This window comes from Melospiza georgiana, chromosome 3, assembly GCF_028018845.1.
Source record: "Melospiza georgiana isolate bMelGeo1 chromosome 3, bMelGeo1.pri, whole genome shotgun sequence".
Classification (NCBI taxonomy): domain Eukaryota; kingdom Metazoa; phylum Chordata; class Aves; order Passeriformes; family Passerellidae; genus Melospiza; species Melospiza georgiana.
The window spans coordinates 109186514-109212186 of record NC_080432.1 but is presented as its reverse complement, the minus strand read 5'-3'; the positions used below and the strand labels follow the sequence as shown (position 1 = coordinate 109212186).

Sequence of the window (25673 nt, the reverse complement as noted above, 5' to 3'; positions counted from 1 at the left end):
CCCATGAACTCTCTTCTCGAGCCTCTGTCCCATCCCTTCCCCCAGCACCACGATCCCACCACACAGCTTGGTGTTGTTGGCAAACTTGCTGAGGATGCACCTGATCCCGTGGTCCATGGCACCAGCAAAGACTAAACAGTCCCAATGTGGACCCTTGAGGAACTGGCCTCCACTTGGATATTGAGTCAGTGACCTCAACTCTTTTAGTGTGGCCACCAGGTCTGTCTGTCAAATCCACATCTCTCCAGTTTACAGGCAAGGATGTGTAGGACAGTGTCAAATTCTTTGTCCAGATAGATGATGTCATTTCCTCTTCCTTCCTCCATCACCACTACAACCCTGCCAGAAGGCCACCAAATTTGTTGGCAGTGCCAGGTTAAAAGTCAGACTCAATGATCTTGAAGTTCTTGTCCAACCAAAAAAAGTCTATAAACTGGTTCTCATTATGATTTTCTCTGGGTTCCTGCCTATACTGAAGTAACTGAGGAGTTAAAATATATATTTATCACCCTGCAATTAAACCTCCAGAACTAGAAGTAATGACAGAGATCATGGTGGGTAAAAGATTTTCACTAGTCTTCTGCTCAGTAAATCTCACAGAATTTTATGATGCTGAACCTGAAGGAGATGAGAACAAGATTTACTTGGGATTTCACCAAGATTTCAGGAGCATCTAGTTAAAATTGTTGGCACACTGACAGTGGCTTGTGAAACCTCTCAGTCTCTTTGCACTGTATCTTCTAACTTTATTCAAAATCTTTTTTCTGTATCACCATAGTCAATACATCTTTATTTTAAATTCATAATCCTGTCTTTATTTTCCAAATCTTTATTTTACTTGAATGTGCTGTTACTAAAAATCCAATCTCTGGTATGTTCCAGTGTACAGTCTACCATTTGTCAAGTACCTCTTTTCCATTCTTGTGTAAGATTTGGAATTGAGAATTAAATTAACCTATGCATCCCATAAGGAATTACAATGGGCCTGAGAAGTTTTTCTTCTGTTCTTTAAGTTAAAACTTGTGAGTCAGCTCGAAGGCAGAAAATCTGTCACAATCTTAAAATGTCCACTTATAGAGATTCTGCATTGAATTGACTCTCAATGTTGGAATTTGTTTGATTGTAATAATTCTTATTTGAATTTTGCATATGCATATTTTTGCTCCTACATGAATTTCCTTCTATTGTAGAATTTTATGCATTTTTCAGACTATATTTTCTAAAGCACTTCACAGTTATATTTAAATGTGGGAGGGGTTTGCTTCTTTTGATTCATATGTTTATGCATTACATACAGAAAACAATATTTTCATTCTGTTATCAGGTGAGATTTTTTCCTTTTCAGCAGTTTTACACACTTTATAGTCAAAATAAAAGTTTGCTGGTGAAACTACAGGTTTTTTTACTAGTGTTTTATTTGTTCCACTACCTAAGGAGTACTTTTGAGGACTCTGCTCCAAGTCAGTAGAAACCGACCTAATTCAAAAACTTTTGAAAACCCCTTTATGTGTTCCCAAGCCGCTCACCTTGTGTGGCATCTTCTGGATTTGTTCACAAATGAAATTCTTTGCACTTGCCAATTTTGGTGACTTTGGTTTGAGGTAGGTTTAACTACTATTTTTTTCAAGAACTCCTTTTGAAGCAAACATTATACTTGTACTTTTCCCTTTAGTGTTATCTTACATGTTACGTGCAAAACGAAATTTTCCATGGATCTTGTTATTTCTCTCTGTGGTCACATGGCATCAAGTGTTTGAAGCATGAGCACACAGTTAAGGGCTAGGAGAAAAATCAGTGCTTAAAACAAATGTGCCAAAGCTTGTATAGGAAAATTTGGACAGCCAATAATGAGAAGAAAAGAAATATCATAGGGTGGTTTCATCATTGTCTTGAAGAGAGAATAAAGTTCAGAGAGGTAAAGTCAAACCAAAAATAATTTAATTTATAAAGAGAGGAACAGAATACCCACATTGCACATTTTCCTCTAAAAACTAAGTATCTTAAAAAAGACAACTTGGGCCACCTAATGGCTGCCTTCTGCTGTTCTGGCCATCAATACTGAATGCAACCATATATTTTAAAAAATTATTAATTTGGGGACTTGTAATCTTTTATAGGAAAACTACGTATTTATAGGACTTAAAATTCTGCTGACAGTGACTACTAGCCTTTTATTTTAATGTGACATATAACAAGGCAAGCTGCAATGGGCTTCATAGGGAATTACAAATGCAACACAAATTTAAGTCAAAAAATGAAGTGGTTATTCCACATGAGTTATTCATGGTGAGCCTGTGATTTTACCTTTAGAGATACTGGCAGCTTAAACAGTGCCAGGGATGGCAGGTTTTCATAGGAACCTCCCACCTGGGTTTCTGTGATTGAATTGAAGAGCTGAAGGAGGTTTAGCATATTTCATGCAAGACACGTGTGAAGTGACTGTGCATGAAGAGTATGTACTAGAATTTAGAAGTATGAAAGAATAGATACAGCTGCAGTAAATAAAACTATCCTTTTTTTATTTGATGACTGAAGACATTATTTCACTGTACATCATACAGGGACATAGGGATTAAGTAGGGGAGGAGGAAAAATCACAGAAAATCTTTCTTAAACAAAATCAAAAATAAAAATAGACAAGTACCTTTTATTTCCCCCCAAAAGGAGAAGGCAGAAGGCAGCACCTGTGTATTTCTGAAAGCACCATTGTTCCAGCTTGTATTGCTAAGCACTCCTTTTGGAAGAATGTACAACCACTGTGTTAAAAACACCTTACTGAAACCTTGGTTGAAGGGTTTGTACACGTCTGCATTTCTCCTTGGTTCGTGATTCCGTCCTCAGCTGTCCGTGCGGGATGTGCAGCGATGGCGACGCACGGTGGCACTCTCAGGGCCCCTTCACGTTCTTCCCTGCTCTCTGTCCCGCCTGCATCCTGCAGGAGGCCGGCTCGCAGTACCCAGGAGGGCCAGGAGGGCCCGGGGGCCCGGGCACCCCCGGCTGCCCGGCCACCCCCGGGGGCCCTCGGTCACCGTCACGGCCCTCCTGCCCGTAGCTGGCTTTGCCTGGCTCACCTGCAAAAGAGGATGCAGGGCTAAACTTTGGCAGCGTAGGACTCGCATAGCACAATTAGCACCCTGTCCTTAAAAGCTGGATGAAGATGGCTTTTCACTGCTCTCAGGGGATTCCCAAGAGGGGTGCCAGCTTACAGGGACAATTTTCCTCTGCCTGACGCCCAATCTGTGATTACACAGCTACAGCAATGACATTTCAGTCCCAGTGCTCTCCAGGGGTACTAGTGCAGGTCTGCTGCTGTACAAAGCTCTGCAGGGTGCTCTACTCAGCCAACCCTGCTGCCAAGACCTAGGGCAGGGTAGATGCTACTTGCTAACACAGAATTTCATTAGCTCTCTGGAAAAAGAAATACCAATTTTTTTTTTTTTCCACTCAGATGGTTGGGGAAATATATGTAAAGATTTGAACTGCTGAGCACTGAAGTAGTTTTTCCTTCTAAATCTTCAAAGAAGAAAGGAAAAACAGTGATTTCAAGAAGCCTCTTCCAATGATAAATTTCTACAGAAAACACCTCTGAGTTACACAGACATCCGTGGGATCAGTAGATACTCAACTATTTTTTTTTCCTTTTTCACAAGAGAACAAATATGACTAGTTTGTCTTGCTAGATAAACACAGAAATTTACTGTAGAAATACTGGTGCAAATAACATATTTATGTTCGTTCGCTGGCCACTAGAGGCCAGCTGTGCTTCAGCCATCAGCAGGAATCTCTCCTGGAGCCATGTTATATAACACTGCAATTAATTACCTCAGAAATAAAATAATCTCCTAAATTATGACTGAAATTTTTAAAGACTGCTGTGCCTGCCAGTGAGATAATCTGGTGGTTATGGCCTTTTTTGTTTATTTCATATATAATTATATGTGTACATAATATATAAAAGATACATTAAAAGAGGCAATTTTTTCATGTGTAGGTTTTTTAAATGCTTTCTTTACAATTTTTCTAATCTTTCATTACATTTTTTCTAATCTTTCTTTACATTTTTCAGTGATTATTCTAATCACTGAAATAAATGAGGAGGTGGCTTTTTGTTTTTTAATTTTTAAGCCTGATCTCTGACTGAATCACCACCTATGAAGTAAAAATTACAAAGAACTGTAATTTCAGAGTTTATTGCTTAATGGACTCATTTTATCTTTTCAAGGCAGCTTGAAGTATCAGTTCTGAGCAAATTTTTACTATTTATCTTCTCTATCTTCACCCTCTTATATTTACCTGGAAGACCTCTTGGTCCAGGATAACCTTTCAGTCCTCTGCCTGGAAATCCTCTTTCTCCTCTTTCTCCTGGTTCACCTAAAGCAAATTCATGACACATTAGTTACAGTCTGCCTGGAGTATCATTTTTGTAAATCCCCTTTCAGAAGTGAACAGTTAATAAGCAGAGAATTCAGCCCCCTGTATGTTTTCTGAGCATCTTTCAATGATGTCCTGGCACGTATCTGTGTAAAATGTTTAGGATTTGATTAGGTTTTTTCACCCATTTGAGTCACACTAGGAAGGAGACAGGTTGGGCGCGAAAGAAACCACCTAGAGCTGGGACAGTAAGTACCACATGAAATATGTCACAGCCCATATGACAGAAATAAACCAAAGTCCCAGGATTTCAGGATATTTGGGATACAGACTGACACTACTGGCTTCTGCAAAACTGTACAAGCTCAGTTAAGAAGTAAAAATTCTCAAGTGTTGATCCTTGAGACAGCCAGTGCAGAGGAGACAAAAGGTGGCTACAGAGACGACAGTATTCTGTTGATATTTACATAAGGCATAGCTTTACCTTCACAAAATAATTTCTTTTCTCATATAATAATGTCATGGAGACTTTCCTTCAGTAGACAACCAGAGTTTCTTCAAGCCCATATCTTGCTCCAAACCTGAATCATCTTAGTAAGAGGAAGCGTTTTTTTGTTGCTTAGGTTGTAAAGTTCAAATTCTGTTCACTGTTATCTATGAATCTATCAGAACCAGGAACTCAAAGTGAGGCACAGAGAGTTTTCAGGTTGGCTGCCATGTACCATCATTATAGCTCTTGCACATGACAGCATTCGCCACTTCCCTTGTATCTGTAATGGTATTCCAAGGTTTACTCTAAGGTAACTCAGAATTTGATGACAGCTATGAGAGCTTTTTGTTAGTTATGATAAGTATTTTGCTTGTTTTGGGGAGAGTTTAATGCTCTGTTTATTTATTTTTCTTTTAATATTATTACAGTGTAGCCTGCTGTGTGTTGAATCAAATTTTGCATATCCCATACATCACCTTTGTATTTCTTATTTTTGTTTCTTCTGCAGATGACATTACATTGAATTAAGACAGCAACAAAGCTCCAGAAATGATGCTGTTAAGTTTTGCTTTGTTTGTATTCTGTTCCTTCTCTCAAAGGTTTTACAAATTTCACTTTCAAATAAACCTTGAATCAAAAGTAAACACCCTACTCCAGCAACAGCCCAGCTTTTTGCAGAAAGACAATTTTAAATAAGTCCTTTTTGGAAAACAAATCAAAACCACTGCTGAATAGAAACTAATACATACATGGTCACCATAAGACTTTGCAGAAAATTCTACCCTGTAATTCTCTGGAGGAGAATAGAACCTATCAGTCATGAACAAAAGAGATTTACCTAGATCAAAGATTTTGTATAAAATGTAAGTCAATTTTATTATGGATTTGTCCTTTCCAAAGAGTCAATACACTCTGGCACCTGGTGAAATGATGTTAAATGGCTCAAGTATTATATGCAAATAAAAAGTAGATTAGTATCAGTCCTTTGCAATGTGATAAACTGGGTGTGCTTAGAAAAGTAGACTGGATTTTAGTGAAGTAATCTGACTGCTTACATCAGCTCTTGGGACCATGAATCTTGGAGAAGTTAGGTCAACAGCCAGGCTGAATGGGGCAAAGAGAACCAGTGCTGGAATCACAGGTGGTGTTTGTCATCAATGACTTGTGCAATGTGGGAAGGGACAGGCGTCTGCCCTGAACTAGAAGGAAGCAGCTGAGTCCTAATATTGATTCTCACTCTCATGGACTTCTGAGGTTTTGTGGGTTTTTAGGTGCTGAAAAGCAGATTTCTAAACAAGTCTTGCTGAAGGCAATGAGCCCTTTAATCACTGTGGTAACTGACACACCAATAACCAATAGCTTACATTCCTAACTCAGGATCCTGTTTGGAGCTCCAATGTGTACAGCATACGTCCACAACCTGTAAACCAAGGAAGGGGGCAACAACAGCAGCAAGACCAAAACAAACAAAAAAAAAAACCCCAAATAACCACCAAAAACCAAAACTAATGCAGTTGCCAAGTGAAAGCCAGCTGGAGAATTTCTTACCTTTAGGACCTTTACGACCAATGTCACCAGGGGGACCTTTCAGGCCAGGCAGGCCACGGGGGCCAAGCTGGCCTGGGAAACCATTTTCACCAGCAGGGCCTGGAGCACCTGGAGGCCCTGGTCGGCCAGGAAGACCTGGAGCACCAAATTCTGGCCTCCTAAGGCTGGCTGCCAGCTGAGCCAATTGTTCTGCAATGAGCAGGAGGACAGAGTTATGGAGGAAGTGAACAAGAATGAAGAGATTCCCATGATCACTGAAGAAAATGTATGTTCACTGCTACAGGAATTGACAGATTACACTATAGCACCTTCCTTTTTTTACTTTGCTATTTACAAAGTTCATTACATATAAGGTATTCTCTTATTATAGAATAAGATATTCATCCTATTTATAGAGGGTCTTTTTTAAATACCCTGCTGAGCATTATCAAGAACAGTGACTACTGAAAATTTTTAAAACATGAGCAGCAATTTCATTCAGTAAACTCTTAACATTACAGAGGCATAATAACCCAAAAGACATCTTCAATAGCAAGTAGTGAAAAATTTCTTCTGTGTTTATAGTGCAGCATAAATTTCTCATCTCAGTAATATCCACGCACCCAAACATATTAGAAAAGCTTTAAACTTCTGTGTGTGTCAAGAACTCAGCAAATTAGGATTAATTTAGAGTATCTCTGCATTGCTTTAATTTTAAAGTATGTTATCTCCAGAAACCTCTCTTTGCACTCCTCTTCACCCATTTTGCACAGTTTGTTTGCTGAAATCTAATAGCAAATACAAAAGGCTAAAGATCTTTCAGTGAAGCTTGTACTTTTATGTATGTAAGCACAGCAAGTGATTTGAATACAAAATGTATTTATTTCACACAGCTACACTGGACTATGGCCTGCTTAAAACAGCAGTAGTGTGCAATCAACAGGCATTTTAATGAGGCTACAAAATATATATAAAGAAGGAACTTCCTCCTACTGCATCCACATTCACATGTGGAAAAGTTTTCCACCATGTCCCCTGCTGAGGCCATGCAATTTGCTCTGGGTAAGCATGGAGAAAATCTTGGTTGCCTCCACAGAAACAGGTGATCCCAATTTAAATGCACAAGAAACATCAAATAGTTTTTAGCCTATTTACCTTGCATGACTCTCATGCAAACCTGCTTTATGTGCTGATCACTTGGTTCTTTTCCCTAGGATTAAAAAAAAAGAGGATTTTAATAAAACAGTTGTTTTCAAACTTACATTTTATGAGTGTGCCTGATTCAAAAAAATGCTGTCAATAAACAGTTGTCACACTTTAACCCCAGCTGCCAAACACCACACAGCTGCTCACACCCACAGTCAACACCCGTGGAACAGGGGAAGAAAAAGAAGGTTAATAAAAGGAAAGAAAGAAGAGGAAAGGGTAGGAAAAAGGGGAAGATGAAAAAGAATAAGAAAATAAAATACAAAAGAGACAATGACAGTGCAAGTGGTACAAATGAAAGCAGTTGCTCACCACTCCCACAAGTTTTCCCTGGTTATGTGGCCAAGTGTGATGCTACATGGTATGGGATATCCCTTTGGCCAATTATAGTCAGCTCTCCCAGCTGTGCCCCCTCACAGTTTTTTGTGCACCTTCAACCCACTCACTGATGGTGCAGTGTAAGGAGCAGGAGAGGCTTTGATTCTATGCAGTGTTCATGAGTAACTGAAACATCACAGAATGGCTTGGGTTGAAAGGGACCTTTGAAACCATCTAGTTCCAACCCTCCTTCTCAGGTCCCCCTTTTAACCTGGCCTTGAACTCTTCAGGGACAGAGCATCCACAACTTCTCTGGGTGACCTATAAGTACCTCTCCATTCTTGCAGTGAAGAATTTCTTCCTAGTATCTAATCTAAAACCATGCTCTTTCACTTTGAAACCAGTACCCTTTTTCTTGCTCCCATCAGCATGCTACAAAAATTATTTTCAGCACAAATCCAAAATATAACTCCATGCAAGCCACTATGAAGAAATTTAACTGTATTCCAACTAAAAACAATCCATGAGTCACTAAAAGGTGTTGCAGTTCCTGCAAGTGCAACTATTCCAGCTGATGTCAACTTAACTAGCAAGGTAAAGTCTGATGCTTTAGTAAGGTAAAGAGTGATGCTCCTTTGAATCAAACACAGTTTGCTTTCATGCACACTACAGGGGTGAGGTGGGCATAAAAAACAGAGCTGAACTGAAAGCTGGGGCCCCGAGGATGTAGCTGTTCAACCCAGGACTGCTCTGGTGTACACCTGTGTCTGATGAGGGGCACGCTGGCACTTCAGTTTGGCACATGCACATGCGAAACAAGGAGCAGTGTGAGGGAGAGATAAAGGTTCAGAAGATACCAATTTCATGAAAACAGTACTTACAGCTGGACCTTCACTGCCAGGCAGGCCTGGGGCACCCTGCTCACCCTGCAAGCCTCGTGGTCCAGGTGAGCCACGTGGCCCTTCCATGCCAGGCAGCCCCCGACTCCCCTCAGGCCCGCGGGAACCGGGGTCTCCAGGATTACCAACCTGACAAGGAAAGAGAGGAATTTCAATAGAATGCTGTACTAGTGATAGACTCATTCTCACATATCAAAATGGTGACAGGAGCTATTCACAAATGCAAAGAAATGACTGCTGAAATGCAGCTGTTCAACAGAACTTCTTTTTAAAGTAAGCAACTAGTGTCAGTAGTTGCATGATTTTTAAGATATCTGTACTCTTACAGGGAAGAAGTGGGAAAATAATCTATTCTGTCAAAACAGGTAAATCAGATAGTAACATAGGTAAATCAAATAGTGACATGCTCAAGATGGCTCTCTGCCCTTGTATATGTCAACATGGAACATTTCTAGACATTAAGTGCTGCTTAAGATATGAAAATTCCAGGTCCCTTCTTGCTCCAAATGCCTTTCACATCCTTCTCTAGAGAGTAGCACGGTGTGAGCCTCTACTGTGTAGCCCAAGGCTGTTTGGGAACACACATTTTTGCTTTGTTTACTCTGCCAGAGCTAGTTCTAGTGCCTGCACTGCAGTTTGCTGGCAGAGGGGAAGGAACATCCTCCCACCAACTGACATTGACAAACTGCCTGAACAGATGCAGTGCTGCCTTATTTCACTCAGGGAAGGGGTAGAAAGCTATTCCTGACCCTGGGGAATGAAAGGATTGATGTGACTATGTCAACATATCCACTTCAGTACACTGAGAAAACAAAGCTATTGCTTCTGCTCCAGTAATTTTACTAAGAGTTATTAAATACCATGCAGAGGGTGACCTATTCCAGCAGGCACCTCTGAATTACTGTATTGGGTTTGAGCAGCAATGTTCTTATAGCAGGAGGCCTACAGGTGTGGCTTCTCTAAGAAGCTGCCAAAAGCTTCCCCCGTGTTCAGCAGAGCCAACATGAGCCAGCTCTGAAACAGACCTACTGGCCAATGCCAAGCCAAGCAGTGATGTTAATAAAGCCTCTGGGACAACATATTTAAGGAAGAAAAAATTATTGCCCAGAAATAATTACAGCTAGGGCAGAGCGGGGTGAGAATATGTGAAATTAACAGCTCTGAAGACACCAAGGTCAGTGCAGAAGGAGGGGACAGAGGTGCTCCCCTTTTGTTTTACTTCCCATTTCCTGCTCTGACTCTGATTGGTAATAAATCAGTTAATTTCCCCAGGTCTGTTTTGGCCATGACTGTAACAGGTCAGGGATCTCTCCCTGGCCCCTTATCTGGGCCCATGAGCTCTTTTTGTATTTTCTCTTCCTTGGCCAGTTTTAAGGAAGGGAGTGGCAGTATGGTTTTGTTGCACACCTGATGTCCAGTCAAGGTCAAACCACCACAGTTGCTTTCAGTACAAGTTAATTTATTCCTAATAACCAATAGTAATAATAACAACGAAAAATATGGCAGAAAAGAAGAAAAAAAATTCTACCTAAAAAGCCCAAAACGAGCAGGAAAAAAAAAAAAAACCTACATACTCACAACTTCCCAAATCTACTGGGGGAAAAAAAGAGAGAGTAACATCCTCTGAAAGAGTTGCTAAACAACAAATTACTCAGCTGTGGTATATCAGTTAAATCCACAAGGCGGGACCAATTTGGTTCCAGCTGTGCTGCATCCCAGACAGCCGATGGCTGCCCCTATCAGAAAAAAACCCAAAGAGCATGCTTTGATGGCTACATTAAGGAGACAGAATAATTGCTTTTATGGACTACACAACTGGGAAGCCATCATTCCTTTCTTCCCAGCCTGGTGAGTTATCAGGTTCCCAGACAGATTACTCATTCTTGTGAGGGTGCTCACTGAGATACAAGCACTCTAGGCTCTCATCAAGACAAGAGGATTTGAAAAATATAAGTGGATAAAATTGTGGATTTCTCTTCTAATCTATCTCTTCCTCATGTCCTTCTTGTAGGATCTTCATCAGCAGTAAATACTCTTTAGCTTGCATTTGCTTAGCCCAAAAGTTACCCAGAACACTAATAACACAAGCACAGGATTTTTTGTTATGCTCAGACTCAGTTCCCCATAGGGAGAACTGTTGGTATTTTAAAATCACAGCTCATACTGTCAGATGCTGTAACAATCCAACTCTTCAGTGATCCTGAAATAAAAGAATTAATTCAGCTCTCTGGTTATTTTTTATGTGACATACAAATCCCACTCACCTTCCACATCAAAGTCATCATTTTGCAGTAAAATAAAACAAAACAAATAAAAATAAGATAAAAACACAATAAAAATAAAATAAAGGAAGCTGGGCCATAAATACTTCTAGGGTCACAGACATCACAATCCTGCTGCCAGCTTTTTAACAGTGGCACACAGCCACTGCACTGAGCCTCCTTTCTATCCAACACCTACTGTACAAAGGGTGCCTTCATCTTCTTGAAAAAAGGATTTGTTGGCCAGAAAACTGCTGCTGAATGATGCTTCTCTTTTATGGAGTTAGAATCCATGAAACGAATTCCTTTCCAAAGCCAATTCATTTTAATATTAACTGTATTCAAAATTTAAACAGAAGAAAATCTGCTAAAACACATTCCATTTAACTGGAATAATAATAAAATAAAGAGGTCAGCTTGTTACTTGCATTTTTCTTTCCTTAAATGAGAAAACCATCTATATGATCTACTAGATCTCTACATTTCTGTAGCAATGCTATTCATTGTACTTACAGCTCCCTTTGCTCCTGGTAATCCCATGTCACCCTAAAAAGAAGACAAACTATATTAGAAGAGAGTCTCCTTACCACAGACATTACAAAAGCAGTAAATGTGACACAATGTTTTTTCAATAAAAAAGAAGTTTCATATATTGAATTGATTTATGCAAAATTGCCCCACAAATAATTACAATTCCTTTGAGAATAAAACCTTTATTTTGAGTGGGTTTCATACAATTCCTTTCTCAAAAACTTTTCTGTAAGGTTCAAATGAGAAAGCATGTTTGTTATAATTGGTTTTGTATTGCTTCTCTTGGAATTAGACATGTGGCTCTAACCTCTCAAACACAGAAGACAATCTTAGATAGATTTATTGGAAACCATTAGAAGTAACATTTTTTTAACCAGGATTTTCTAGTTTCTACAAAGCGACAGAACTATGGATATTGGGACTGTGTAGTGCTGAAAAAATTGCAACAGAAACTACCTAAAGTTCTGTGAAGAAGCCAAACCCCTACAAGTTCCTATTTCCAGCAATCTTTCTCCTGGCCTCAATGATACAAAAATCCCTTGATCATCTGACTGAGAATAGCGATCTCACTATTCAGTAATTTTTAGGTTTTCCTCTCAACTTGAAAAAAAAAAATTTTTTTCAAAATATTTTAATTACCTGGGAAATAGATTAGCGTAACACTGCAGAAACTTTGAGTAATTTCTGTACACTGTACTTTCCCAGTTCCTAAATGCCACTGGTGAAATAACTGGTTTCCAGTCAAGGGCCTGTTTTTTAATAAATGTGAAATAATTTAAATAGAAATAATTTTTATCAATTTAGAACCAGACTAGCTGGCAGCACACTTAAACAATCTACACTATTTCTTCCAGGGAATCTGTACAGTGATTGTAATGCTGACTAAGGCTTTCAAAATTGCAGCCTGTGGGGAAAATACACTCATTTCCAGCATACAACCTGGCTGCCATTCTTTGAATAGGGAGCAGTTTATGTCCCTTGGAAAGATTAGGTCTGGCTTTGCTGGTTGAGGCCCCATGGGAGCCACTGGACCAGAAGGTTTCTCTTTTGGCAGAGAAACAAACCCACTTTACCCAAGAGGACTTGACCCAGACATTACTCATGTCAATTCACAACATGCCATACTCCTGCAGCAGATTAGATAGATAGATAGATAGATAGATAGATAGATAGATAGATAGATAGATAGATAGATGCAATATCACAGTGCCACAGCCTCTTCCCAGTCCATTTTTCCTCTAACAGCTTGTTGCAAATCATATTTCCAATGATAAAGACAATACAAAATACTACCTTTAAGTGTGATTAATTAAGGATATTCATTAACTCTCCTCCTGTTTCATCTGAATTAAACTACTTGCTCATCCTCACTGCCTCAAACATCAACAATTTATGTGCCTGTGTATGCATGTATATATATATTTTTATATATAAACACTCTTATACATATATATCTCATATATATATGTATAAGTATATGTATATGTATATGTATATGTATATGTATATGTATATGTATATGTATATGTATATACAAACAAACACAGACACATCCTTTTTTCTTCAAGGCAGTCTGTACTACACTGTACACCTAACAGAACCTGTATATTTCAGTGTTTTCCAAATAACAGGAAAAGAGTAATTAGGCAAATAGAACTGCTGTGCTCTGCAAGGGCCAGTTGGTATAAAACTGAAATGTGCCTTTCAGTGATGCAAACATAATGCTTGAAGCACTCCAACAATACTTTGTATTTTTAATTTGAAATAAAAACATAGTATTATATCAAGTAAAGGAAAAAAAGTGCCTTACTAAGTCACCCTTTTCTCCTCCATCTCCTTCTGCTCCAGGTACACCCTATATCAAAGAAAGACAGACTGTCAAGACTTCAGATTAAGTTAACATTATGTAACATTTGGTACTGTGATTTTGAAGTCCCATGATCTTTAACATGACTTACCTGTTCACCCTTAGGTCCTGGTTCACCCACCGAACCCTAAAACATTAAAGATTAAAAATAAAAAGAGAAGAAGTCTTCAGAATTTTAAAGTTCAGATTCTAAAAGCACACTAAATGTTATTTGAGCCTAAATTTCATATTCATGCAAGAGACTTTTGAAGTTGCAAAATTTTAAGAATTACAATGAAAGCACTTAAATCTTACAATGTAATTTATGTGACAGAGTGAAGGCAAGTACTAGTATGGAACATATAATCCACTACCACACTGTACAGTACAGATTCTGACTGTCCAATGGTACATCTCCCCTTTACAGGACAAATGCTCTTGCAGCTGCTACAGATCTGCTCTGAGAATTGCTTAGAAGCTACAAGTAAATAAATCCAGTAAGTGCATCACTTTTGCTAGCACCATTATATATTCCATATTGCTGTAGGCTATACTAGCCCTGCTAATGTGAGAAAAGCAGAGAGACATCCACAAGTACAGCCACAATCTCATCCTGCATGCTGTTTAATTCTCAATGTCTTTTAGCAAACCTGTGTCTAAAATTTTGATCATTGTAGTCAAAGCCTGAAGGGTTTGTATCTTAAAGGTAATATTCCTTTTTAAAAAGAAATTTGATTATATTTCATCTTAGAATCCTCTAACAAAACATACCCATGTGGACAGGCAGGAAACAAAGAGAAATAAATTAATGACCCAATTAATTTCAAACATATGCAATTTTTATCTAGAGCAAAACTACTACGTTTTTTGAACAGTATATCATTTAGGAAAATCTTTTTCTATTTGTATTCTGTTAGAAAACCAGTCACACCATCCTTTTAATATTCTTTCCAGTCTGTGCATGTTTAAGGATATGCATTACAAATGAACTATAACTGTGTCCGATAATCCTGTTTTTTGTAAAACAGACAGAGATGCAGCAGTTTCTCTCCCATTTTAGAGATCCATTTAATTCACATAAGACATAGGCATACAGACTGGTATAGCTTTCACAGCTTTTACAGAATTTAATGAATTCTGACACATTCTCATGTTCTTGAGGATGAAGAGCTAATACTAAATTATCCACAAAGCTAAGCAGTATAAATGACAGAACTATTTAACATTCCAACTTTGTCAAACAACACTGAAACTATTTTGTCTGAAGTGTTCTCAACATTGTGCCTTGTTAAGGTTTCCCAATTACATAAAAAAGACATTGGTTTCCAACCTAATATTATCTTGAGGGTTCTTTTTCTCCCCTTACTCTTCCTTATAGCAATAAAACTGCCAATAGATAAAGCTGACATAGAAGAATCTATTGCTTTTGTGAGCCTGTCCTGCACTGTTTGTATATGCAAATATAAAAATCACAACTGAAACTACTGGAATCAATTCTACACTGACTCCAAAAACTGCAATGGAGGAAATAAGGCAAGATGTTAAACTATGAAAATACTCACTTTTATTGACATAATGCCTATCTATTTTGCAAAAATCCCTCTCAAATAATACACAAAAACTCTTTGGAAAACTGCCGTACAGCATGATCCAAAACTGTACCAGGGGCTGCTTTAACTACTTAGCAGCACAAAGGATCATATTGCAGTGCCAAGGTCTGGCACTTAGCTCGGTGCTGTTTAACTGACTAAAAGAGACAGAACCCAAGTGCATGAAACCAATCCAAAATACATGAATCAGAAGCAGCCTAAGTGGTGAATGCTGGGTCTGGTTCAGGCTCCAAAAGAGGCAAAGGCCTAGGCCGTGACCTCATTTTCCAACCTGATAACCCACCCAGACACGTGGTGAAGATTGGTCCATGTGGGCTTGGAACACCAACCCTGCTGTTAGCATGTGATATTACCCTTGTAATATTCAATCATTATTATATCCATTGAATTTTGTCAGCTCTCACTTTTACATATTACTTCAGTAAAAAAAAATTCTGGTGCTATCTTTGGTGGTGATTTATTCCTCAAGTGGAATAAATCCTGCATGTAGACAAGATGTCAACAGATAGCACACAATAGTTTACAGCTTTGGGATCAAGAATGACTACTGATACATTAAATTCATGAATTCTACAGGCTTCTGGCTGCTATTTACATCAACTCTTACCATGCATATATAGCTATGTAACAGAACTTTATAGGATTCCTGTGTACAAAACCATGAAGTTTTGAAATCAGAAAGTGAAAAAAGGTTACTTCAGCCTAGAACTTACTCCTAGAAGGGGCTGACCCAAAGGCTGGGGTTAACAGGCTACAGAGATGCCTATTTCCAACCTGACAAGGTTGTTCGTGTAAGACTGATGCAGTTGCAAAAGCTGAAGGGAAGAGGAAGGATAGAGTGGCACAATGCTCTCCAGGCTTGTGACAGAAGAGATACTGCAAGTCAGTGCTGCTGGCAAGGCTGCAGCCATGCTAAATATGTTCCAGAAAATTCACTACAACCTCCATGCAACTGGAAAATAGAATATGAATCAAGGATACAAGCAGAGAGCTAAAAAGCAATTATGGGATGAAATAATTCCTAGTACTTTGGACTTTAAGGTATTTGCACAGAGCATTAAATTGACCTCAGGTTTTTTAAAAAGTTCCAGGCATAAGTTACTGTCATCTGCCAGTTAGATACTCAGAAACCTCCTGGCTGTAGCCTGGATCTCTCTAGGTCTGTTTACAGTATCAACATTCTAATTTTTATCCTAGAGATCCAGATGTTTTATATGGCAAATGAGGAAAATCAAACACCTTTGGAGGGAGGTTGTCAGCACTGCAACAAATGTTAGGGATTTTCCTTCTGCCTTTGCCTCCTCAGTACCTTCAATCTCCCTCTGGAGAAGTCTCAAACATGAATCATTACCAATCTAATAAAAAGAGACTGCTTTATGTCAATACTTACATTTGACTAGAAACATCTTCTCATCTCAGCATTAAAAGAAAACCAAACCAACATGAAAAAAATACCTCACCAACATCAAAGACTTAGAAGATTACTTTTAAGTACCTGAATAGCTTTTTTTTAAAAAGCTGCCAAAAACAACAGCAAACCCTATCCAGAAACCCTATGATATACACTGGGAGCATACCAAGGGCAGGATTCCTCTGTTCAGACATTTTACAGCAGTTATACCCACATCTGACTAGCAGTCCAATAGTGCCCTGGTTGTCAGGAGGATGTAAGAGGCACTGCACAAGTGTAATTCATTTGGTACTCATGTAGACATGCCTCGAGTAAGGCACAGTAGAGAATATTTTTATATCAAAGATGTCAGAAGATAGGCAAGTGAATTCCACCCTTTGCAGTCTCCTATAGCCAAGAGAAGATAAGAAGCATCTCTGGCTTTACGCACTGTCTTCACTAACATATATTGAGCAAAGCAAGATATATTCTGCAGTTATTGGGACCTGGGGCTCAATCCTTCCTTCTCAACAAAATATTTGAAGAAATATTTATATTGTGTAATTCTGCATGTAGGCATAGGTGTCTCAATAGTTGCATTAGCATGTGCATTTCCATAGGAGGCCCCAAGACATGTAACAGGCATCACTACTACTGTAGGTGAGAGCTGAAGCTGCAAAGCTCTATAGTGACCACAGATCCTGACTGACCACTTCATATCTGGCTGTGTCAATGATTTGCAGTACAATTTAAGTCTTTAAATTATTCAAATTTAAAAAACCAAAATAATTTATATATCACTAATCTTATTTCAGTCCCCTAAGTGGCACTGTCAAGACTTTTCCTTCACACATTTATGAGCTACAAGCAGTTAATGGGCACAGAGAGCACCACTTTCAAGCAGTTAAATATCTACATACAAAACAAGAAAACAGATATTAATTCATGGAAAAACTGAAAACAGTGCTCAACTTGTTGTGTTTACTCCTGACACCAAGCTGCATGTACAAGTGCATTTCTTACCCGGTCACCTTTACCGCCAGGAAGGCCTGGAGGACCAGGCAGTCCAGGAAGTCCAATACTACCCTGGGGACCCTGTGAAAATAAGTCAAGGATGTAAACTTAGCCAATCTTGTTTAGAATTAACAACTAAGGGTCATACCCTGAAGCAGATAGGGCAGAACCTTATTCCCAGAACAGACTTAGCTTGATGAAAGAGGATTATCTGATGCAAATTGGGCTGATCCAAAGTACGGCACTTTAAACAGAATCTTGCTATGAATTTATTGCTGACAATCCCAACAGAAATGACTTACAGAGTTTTCTACCCTCCAGTCCCTCAAAGACAGACTGGTTCTCTTAAAAATCCTTCCCAAGATCTTGCACTCTGCGATTTGCACATTCCTCTGTAACAGTAGGCTCTTTCAGCCAAGACCTCCCCAGCTATGCTTCTGACTGATTCTGTGTAAACACTGCTGGAGCTCTGGTAAAAGGTGGCATTCATAATGTGCTCCATTCATTAGTTTCACGTAGCTGTAGCAGAAAGGCAGTCTCTCACTGCTCCTGCTCCCAGGAGCCCACACAGCAGTGTGCCGCTCAGCTTTGCATGTCATAGGATTTATGGGCTTATCAAGTAGAAGAAAAAAGTCACACACATCTCCATGCAATTTAAAACAGCATTTTCTAATATTAGCACAGTCACAGAGGGCTGAAAAAGAAACTGAGCCACCACTCATTTCAATGTTATTTTCGGTTCCCTGCATGGATAAATGGGTAAGTGTAGTTCAGATGATACTATAGCTCCTTAAAAGTAAACATGAATACTGAATATAGAAATAAACTGCTTACCAACTTCCCTGGTAAACCTGGAGGACCTGCAGGACCTGTCTCCCCTCTGCTACCCTGGAAGCAAAAACAGAGGGACAATATTATTTCCTGGAATTCTTCTTGTGATCTGGGAATAAATTATAATTTTTTTTTTCCTTAATATTAAGTGATTTACACTACTTAGCTGTTGGGTTTAATTGAGATTTCTTTTTCATAGTGCAAAAATACCATAGGCATTAAAACCAGTGAAACTTTCTGAGTAAACATTTTTATTTAACCATGGCATATAACCTTTATTTGGCATTAAATGATTCAAGTAAATAATTTTGCTGAGTGATTAAGCAAAATGAAGTTCACTTCATGGAATCACACCTGAGAGTTACCTGTCACAAACACAATCACTTCACTATGACAACTCTGGCAGGCATGTATAACTTTAGGTTTTTGCTTAGTTTCATCACCTGAGCTCCTACATGACTACATATTTAAAGCACCTGATTCCTAATACACAAATGTGAAAAGTGAATACAGAAGTAATGCTTAACAAATTCAGGTTTAAATGCTTAACTCATTCAGGTTTAAAAATGCTTAAATGCTTAACTCATTCAGGTTTAAAAAAAGTCTAGAGTGTTACAGGGAGAGGTAATTTTTTAAATTCACTATTTATAATAGTGATAAGCATAAATATGTGCTTTACTGCATCTTTATATCTTCACTTCAGACATGTTTATCCATTCAGATCATCATATTCACATTAGTGCTACAACTCTATTTCTTAAGGCAGCCACTGGAATACACAGTCTGGGTAAATCTGACATTGAGCCAAACTTGCAAAGATTTTAAATAATTTTCAAACTAAAGTACCTTTCTCAAAAGATTTTGTCTCTTATGATTAAACTTTCCAGAACAACTCAATAAGTTTTATAGCTTTACTCTGACATGTACAGACATATCCCTGGACAGATAAATTCAAACAATCTCCCAACACAGGCTTAAGTCTCACTTATGAAACTCTTCTTAAATTCACAGTGTGACTATGTAAGTGCTATTTGCAATAAAAGAAAGATACATTTAAGATCACAAAATGTCAAGAATTTATGTTATTAGTTATTCAACTTAATAAAATATTATACAATGACATAGACAATTTTAGATTAAATCAAAACTTAGCATTCTAGGGCTGCATGCAATGGATAGTTTTAAATACAGGGGATTTTTTCCTAACAAGGACAATACTGTGAAATGTTGTGGCATACTAAATAAAACGAGATGGCAGACATGGCCTTTTACATTAGGTCATAAATGCAATGACAACTTCTCACACAAGCTTAGGAAAGCTAATTCTACAATTCAAGAAATAATTAGGTACCCTGGAGAGATCACAGAACCAAACATAAACAGACTTTTCAATTCATTTCCTTCAAAATATCCTATGGTGTTAAAATACCTATTACTTTAAAGCACTTTGCATAATTGCTAGAAGCTTTTTTATGTTAAAAAAAAAGAAAGAAAGGAAAAATATCTCCTAACTCACCTTCATCTTACAACCCAGAAAATGCATTACAATTTTATTTAATCACAAAATTCTCTACATCTCTGAACTACATCTCTGACCTGAAATGCTGCTATATTTCTGATGCAGAAAGGTGAAGACTAAAATTATGATCAACATTAGAAACTTGTTTCTCATATCATTCTCATGAAACCCATAACATTCATTCATTACCCATAACAGTCATTGCTATGCAGAGATGAAACAAAAGCAGCATAATCCTTAGAGAGTTAAAATCTTATAATAAACCTCTTAAGCATATCAAAAGTCCTGCTGTTCACACAAAATTCAAGAAAAAAACTTTCATTTTATTTCAAATGAGGAAAAAATCTTTTGTCAAATGTCTGCCACAGGCATTTTGTCAAACAAAATGCTTTTCTAAGGAGGCAAAGAAGGAGGTTAGTTTACAGAAGACCAGAATACAAATGCATAGATAGTATTTCCTTGTAAACACTGACATAATGTCTGTAAGGACTGATTATTTCAAACTATGGGCCACCACTGCAAGATCTGCAGCAGTGTTTTAGCAAGTAAGAGAGTAACTGGAACCCAAAGAATGAGGAATCCTATCCCTGGCATAACTAGAAAGACTTTAATGCTTCCTCCAAGTTATATCAGACTGAAATGGCCCTAGGATAGGTTATACAAGTAACCTCCTTGCTCATAGTTCTGAAGGAAAAAAAGGCATCTTGAAATGTCTTCATGTAAACATTTAAAATGCAACGTAAGTCACGTCTTAGAAGCACCTAACTTTCCCCACAGCCTATAGGAGGGTTTCTGAAACAGATGGTTCAGGTGTTGACATCTGTTTTTGGCCAGATGAAATGTTCCTCTGTGCTGTAAGTCACTATGGACAGGAATTAGAGCAGAAGGCAGTCTGGCCATGTCCTCAGCCCACCTTTCCTATACAGCAGCCCTCTGTGTAACAGTACATAGCTTCAGGCCACCCACAAACCAACAGGCATGCTGCACTCGATTTAACAAAAAGACTGCCAGAATCTGTATGCTTTCATGCACTTCTGACACACTTCACAATCTGTGCTTTTCCTAGAGGTGAAATGCTTAAGGAGGGAAAGAAGCCACTCTAGTTCAGAGTGAGCTGAGACAGACAGACTTGCATCCATGCTGGTGAACATTCCATGCCTCTAGGAAAAGGCACATGCAAAATGGTAAGTGTGAAATGGTGGCACAGCACTGCAATGTGAACACCACCAAGATGCAGCCCTTCCACAGCTCCTGTGCTAGATTTTGTGGTTAGCACAAAATTTACCTTCCCCTTGTTTCAAGGCACGACAGCTGAACCACTCAATATGTTTAAAGATTTTATGCCTTTCTCACAGATCTGTTATATTCAGCCTTTTAATGTAACATGCATAAGAAGACCTTACAGTATTTACAGCTGATCTTCCTTTAAGTTGTCTGGGATGGTTTTCATCCTCACTGAAATTTTGAAGACTTGATCCTTTCGTAGAATTCTCACAAACAGTTACAGAATGCATTTGCATGCTAAGAGAGTTTCAGTGTCTTATTGATTTCCTGTTCATCAATTAAGTGGAACAATAATAAGAATGAGAATACATTCCAGGTAATTTGCATCTCACTTGGTTAGCCAGATAACTGAAACACTAAGTAGAATCAAATGAGAGGTAATCCACAGCACATACTGTAATAACCCTTTACTTAAGAGTTTTTCCTTTAAAAATGTGTCATTAATTATAAGTAATTTATTACATATTATTAAATATATGTCATTGGACATATATTTAATAATATGTAGGCCAAGCAAATTAAATCTGTGTAGAATAAAGAATAATAAAGTACATTTTGGATTTTTTAAACTTCATATTCAAAGTTTTTTGCAAAATGTAACCCATTTATCAACTATATACTTATGAGACTTAAACTCACCAAAAGATCTCAGAGGAAATACTCATTTAAGTTCAAGGATTTATCCACAGAAGCATCAACAGGACTCTGACCCTCAATACAGTATTGAAAAGCATCCAAGTATGAAAACTAATGTTTGATAGAAGAGTAAACATACAAGTAACTTTCTCTGAGACTTTACTTAAATATAACTTTGCCATAATTAAATTGCACTGCTCAGGATAATGGTAAGAGCTAGATGTATCATGAAATGTTCTCTCCTCTTAACAAAGCCATGCTTCGGGCAGAAGCAGCAACTCACTAGCCATCCTTTCCTTCATAAGTGATACTGTGGCCAAGTGTAGAGGGCAAAGACCTTTCATTCTGACTGTGTCTGTAGTGTTAGCTGAAGTCCAGGACAGCTTTAGTACACTAGCTCCACAACAAATCCATTTTTTTACCCAGGTTACTGTCTACACTGCTGAGGAGAAGCCAACACTGTGATATCCGCTGACATCCAGAGGTCTACCATGCCCAAAACTCAAAGAAAGTTGTTGGTGGAGGGGTAAACAAAGAGGTATCAGACAAGAACCTGGCCATGCTGTTTAGGAAGACAGGGGTGGATACCAGGAGAGCTGTACAGGGAGCTTATGAAGTTTGACTGGGATATGTAATCTGCAAGCATGACAGAAAAAATGCTACCCTGTACAGACCATGCTGCAGAATTGGACAGGGGCAAAAAGTTTTGTCACATTCATCTAGAGACTTAGGTTTACTGGATAACAAGTACCTGCCAAGATGGAAACGTGCTCTGCCCTTCTGACTCTGCTATAAACACTCTAATGTTAACTAACTCCTTTAGCTCTGCCTTGAATGTAAACTATGATACCACTTTTGGAACATGTCTGAAATTATGTATAAAAAACATGTCCACTAATACCTAAACAGGGCATATAAACTGAGACAAGAACATTTCATCCTACCATGAAGAGTTACAGAAAGTGACACGTTATTTCCCTTGCAGTTATGTAAAAGGAATATGACAGAAAATCGACATTTTAGTTACTATAACTAAACTACATAGGGTAACCAAAGTTACATTTCAGCATAGGCAGGACAGAAATACCTTTAAAGACCAGAAAGTTATTTAGCTGAAAGCAACTTAAGAGCATTCTCCTATAACTTTGGGTTGTGTGACATTTGAGTAGTAAATCCAAGGTACTCTCCAGGTTTTCTCTTTATAGTGACACAACCTCCAGAGAGGAAGCCAGTCCAACTGACCTGGAAGTCTCTCAGAGGGGCTATGGTATCAAATCTTGGGATACTGGATACTCAGCCCATGTTGGTAATGCTGGGAAAACATGTATGATTTCCTAATTACAAAGCAACATGTATGAATGCTGGCCTGCATATACATGAAGTTTGCTCAGATTGCTAGACACATATTGAACTTTAAGTGATTACTTCAATATTACAAGCTCTCTGCAAAACCACAGGGTGCAATACAGGCTCTCAAAATGTTAGCAATTTATAGGTTAAATAATTGAAGAAAAGCAAGGGATGAAAAAGCAGAGGCAGGGGTCAGTATTTTCTGGAGAAACTAAATTAGATTACTAAATCTCAGCAAATATGAAAGAAAATGGTTAAGCAGCTTAGGGAGCATGACTAAATTCCACTAATTAGAAATGACACTCCCACATTTGAGCATTCCTTCCCTTGGCCCACCTGCCATGATGACTGACTTAGAAAGGTTTAAATCACAAATGAGTTTGGTAATTACTTGGATTGGTTAGAACAATGTGAAGCAAACATAAGGTTAACCAAGAGTGGAGAGGAGAATATATTTCATTTAGAAATTTAGAAATAAAATTTCCACGTTGCTCCAGTTGTTTTTCTAGTTAACTGAACACATGAATAGCAAAAGGGTTTTTTTTTCCCCTACCCACTCAAATGCAAGTTGAAGTTTTTTGAAGGAAAAGCAATAATAGACCAAAATGATACTTTTTAAAGCAAGTTTCTCCTAGAGATCTATGTCAGAGGTGAGGGAAAAGTCTCCTAAGGCATGAGTTTGCCATGAGTTTTTAACTAGAGCTAGTAATCTTGTTTTCAAGTATTTAGTATTTCAAATATTTAGTAGTATCTGCCCTGTGAAACTGTGAAAATTTACAGATTCATAGAAAGCCAAATTTTGAATCTTCTGTTTAGTAACAATATCTTCCAACTACATTCCAACAGCTGTTTAAAAATACAATACACTGAAACAACGTGGTTTATGACAGGGGACTCTACAAGTTATTTGGCAAACAGTACAAAAGTATTATTTGTCCCACAGAGCCACTGATGACAATGCTCCCTTGCGTAACCTTTCAAAAAACACTTATGATAGAGCTCTCCTGCGTAACCTTTCAAAAAACTAGTTGAAGTAAAAAATTTCTCTCAAAAAATGTCTTTTGCGAGTAGAAAAAGCTGAAAAGCCCCATGATTTTAAAATATAACACAAAGGTGGGCATGTAGGCTTCCCCTAATGCAAATACCAGTCTGCTGGCCATTTCAGCAGAGTCAGCTTTGTTATGCTCCCACAGATCTTGCCCCGGCGTCTTTTTCTCTGGAGTTCTGGCCCTTCTGGAGCTGCCAGCCATGATGTCTCACACAGTTGCAATGCCAAGAACTGGGGTAAGTGAAATAGGGGAGGGAAGAGGATTTCATGTGGCTGTTGCTGTGCAGCCAACATACTAGGGGACTGCAATTCCCCATATCCTGCAAAATATCAGGGTCTTTTCTTTCTCCAAGGAACAAGCCCAAGCCTTCCTGACTTCTACCTGAGTCTTCTATAGCAAAAATAAAATGAAGCAAAGGGAGAGAGGAAAAAGGAAAGAACTGCAGATAATTATGAAGTGGATAATTCAAAATAAGAAGAACTAGGCCAAGAAAAATACCTGAAGAGTAACCATAAATTCCTCAGGCTTTGAAAGCATTTGGTTGTGCAACTTTGGTCTAAAACAAGCACGTGTTAAAACTGTGAAAAAAATTCAAATTAGGAAAGCAATGAAAAAAATTATATATGAAAAATTCTCTTTAGAACAATTACAATTGAATTATAATTGCTTTTTCTCAACTTATTGCCAAATTGTCTAGTTTTAGAAGTTTGAAAATCATGCCACGTAGAATTATTTAACCAGCAGATTTATTTTTTTTTCCCTAAAAATAGAAGGGCAGAATCTTAAAAGCTGAAGTTCAAATGTATCTGCTACATGTACATGCTGCAGAAGAAAGAGAAAACCTTCTTTATTCTGCCCTGGAAATAAATATTGACTCAGATTAGACCAAAGCTCTCTGAAGTTCAGTAGTTCAACACTATGTCCTTCCTAAACAAAAAAACCCTTTGTGTGTAGGTAAAGTGTTCCTAAAAAAACTAAAATTAAATTAGAGAGTTACTCCAGTCATATGCTGCCTGTAGTCTAAAGCTGCCTCTGATGAGAGTCAACATAGTTATTATCCAAGACTTCATAGCTTTAAGAATTACAGATGAGAAGCAGCTTACTATTTGATGGAACACATACAAGCTTACTTCATCATCAATAATTTAATTCCTTTCTCCAAGTTGTATTGACCAAAAGTTTTCTTTCTATGCTTTGGTTCTAATCTTTACATGTTTTACAAAATGAGTGCACTTTGTAAACACAGGGAAAATAAAGGCAAGGAATCCAGATATCTTGTTGGTCTCTAGAGTGATAAAAAGAAAAATCACTGTATTTAATGTGCTTTAAGTATTTTTGTTCATCTACAGGGTTACTAATAATTAACCTTGCGTGTCAACCCCTGTTCTACGGACTGCTGGTTTTGTAAATTCATGTTCACATTGAAAGGATTAAAAGAATAGTTCAGCAGATTACAGTGCATTATCAGAGTGGGCAATTACTTTGGTCTGATTCAATTATAATTCTTGTTCCTGTCACAAGTGTACAGTATCAGCCTAAGA

At 38.1% G+C, this 25673-nt stretch overlaps 1 protein-coding gene across 1 annotated transcript in view; it reads right to left on the bottom strand.

Moving 5' to 3' along the window:
* Window positions 1-2496: 2496 nt before the first annotated feature.
* Window positions 2497-25673, bottom strand: part of COL9A1 (collagen type IX alpha 1 chain) — a 62137-nt gene continuing 38960 nt past the window's right edge. Inside the window, exons 29-38 of the mRNA XM_058020385.1 lie at window positions 18298-18351; window positions 17473-17544; window positions 13562-13597; window positions 13414-13458; window positions 11586-11618; window positions 8794-8940; window positions 7544-7598; window positions 6410-6598; window positions 4294-4371; window positions 2497-3071 (exon numbers count right to left, since the gene is read on the bottom strand). Of these exons, the coding sequence (XP_057876368.1) occupies window positions 2887-3071; window positions 4294-4371; window positions 6410-6598; window positions 7544-7598; window positions 8794-8940; window positions 11586-11618; window positions 13414-13458; window positions 13562-13597; window positions 17473-17544; window positions 18298-18351 (894 nt within the window). The 3' untranslated portion in view covers window positions 2497-2886. The remainder of the gene's footprint in view (window positions 3072-4293; window positions 4372-6409; window positions 6599-7543; window positions 7599-8793; window positions 8941-11585; window positions 11619-13413; window positions 13459-13561; window positions 13598-17472; window positions 17545-18297; window positions 18352-25673) is intronic.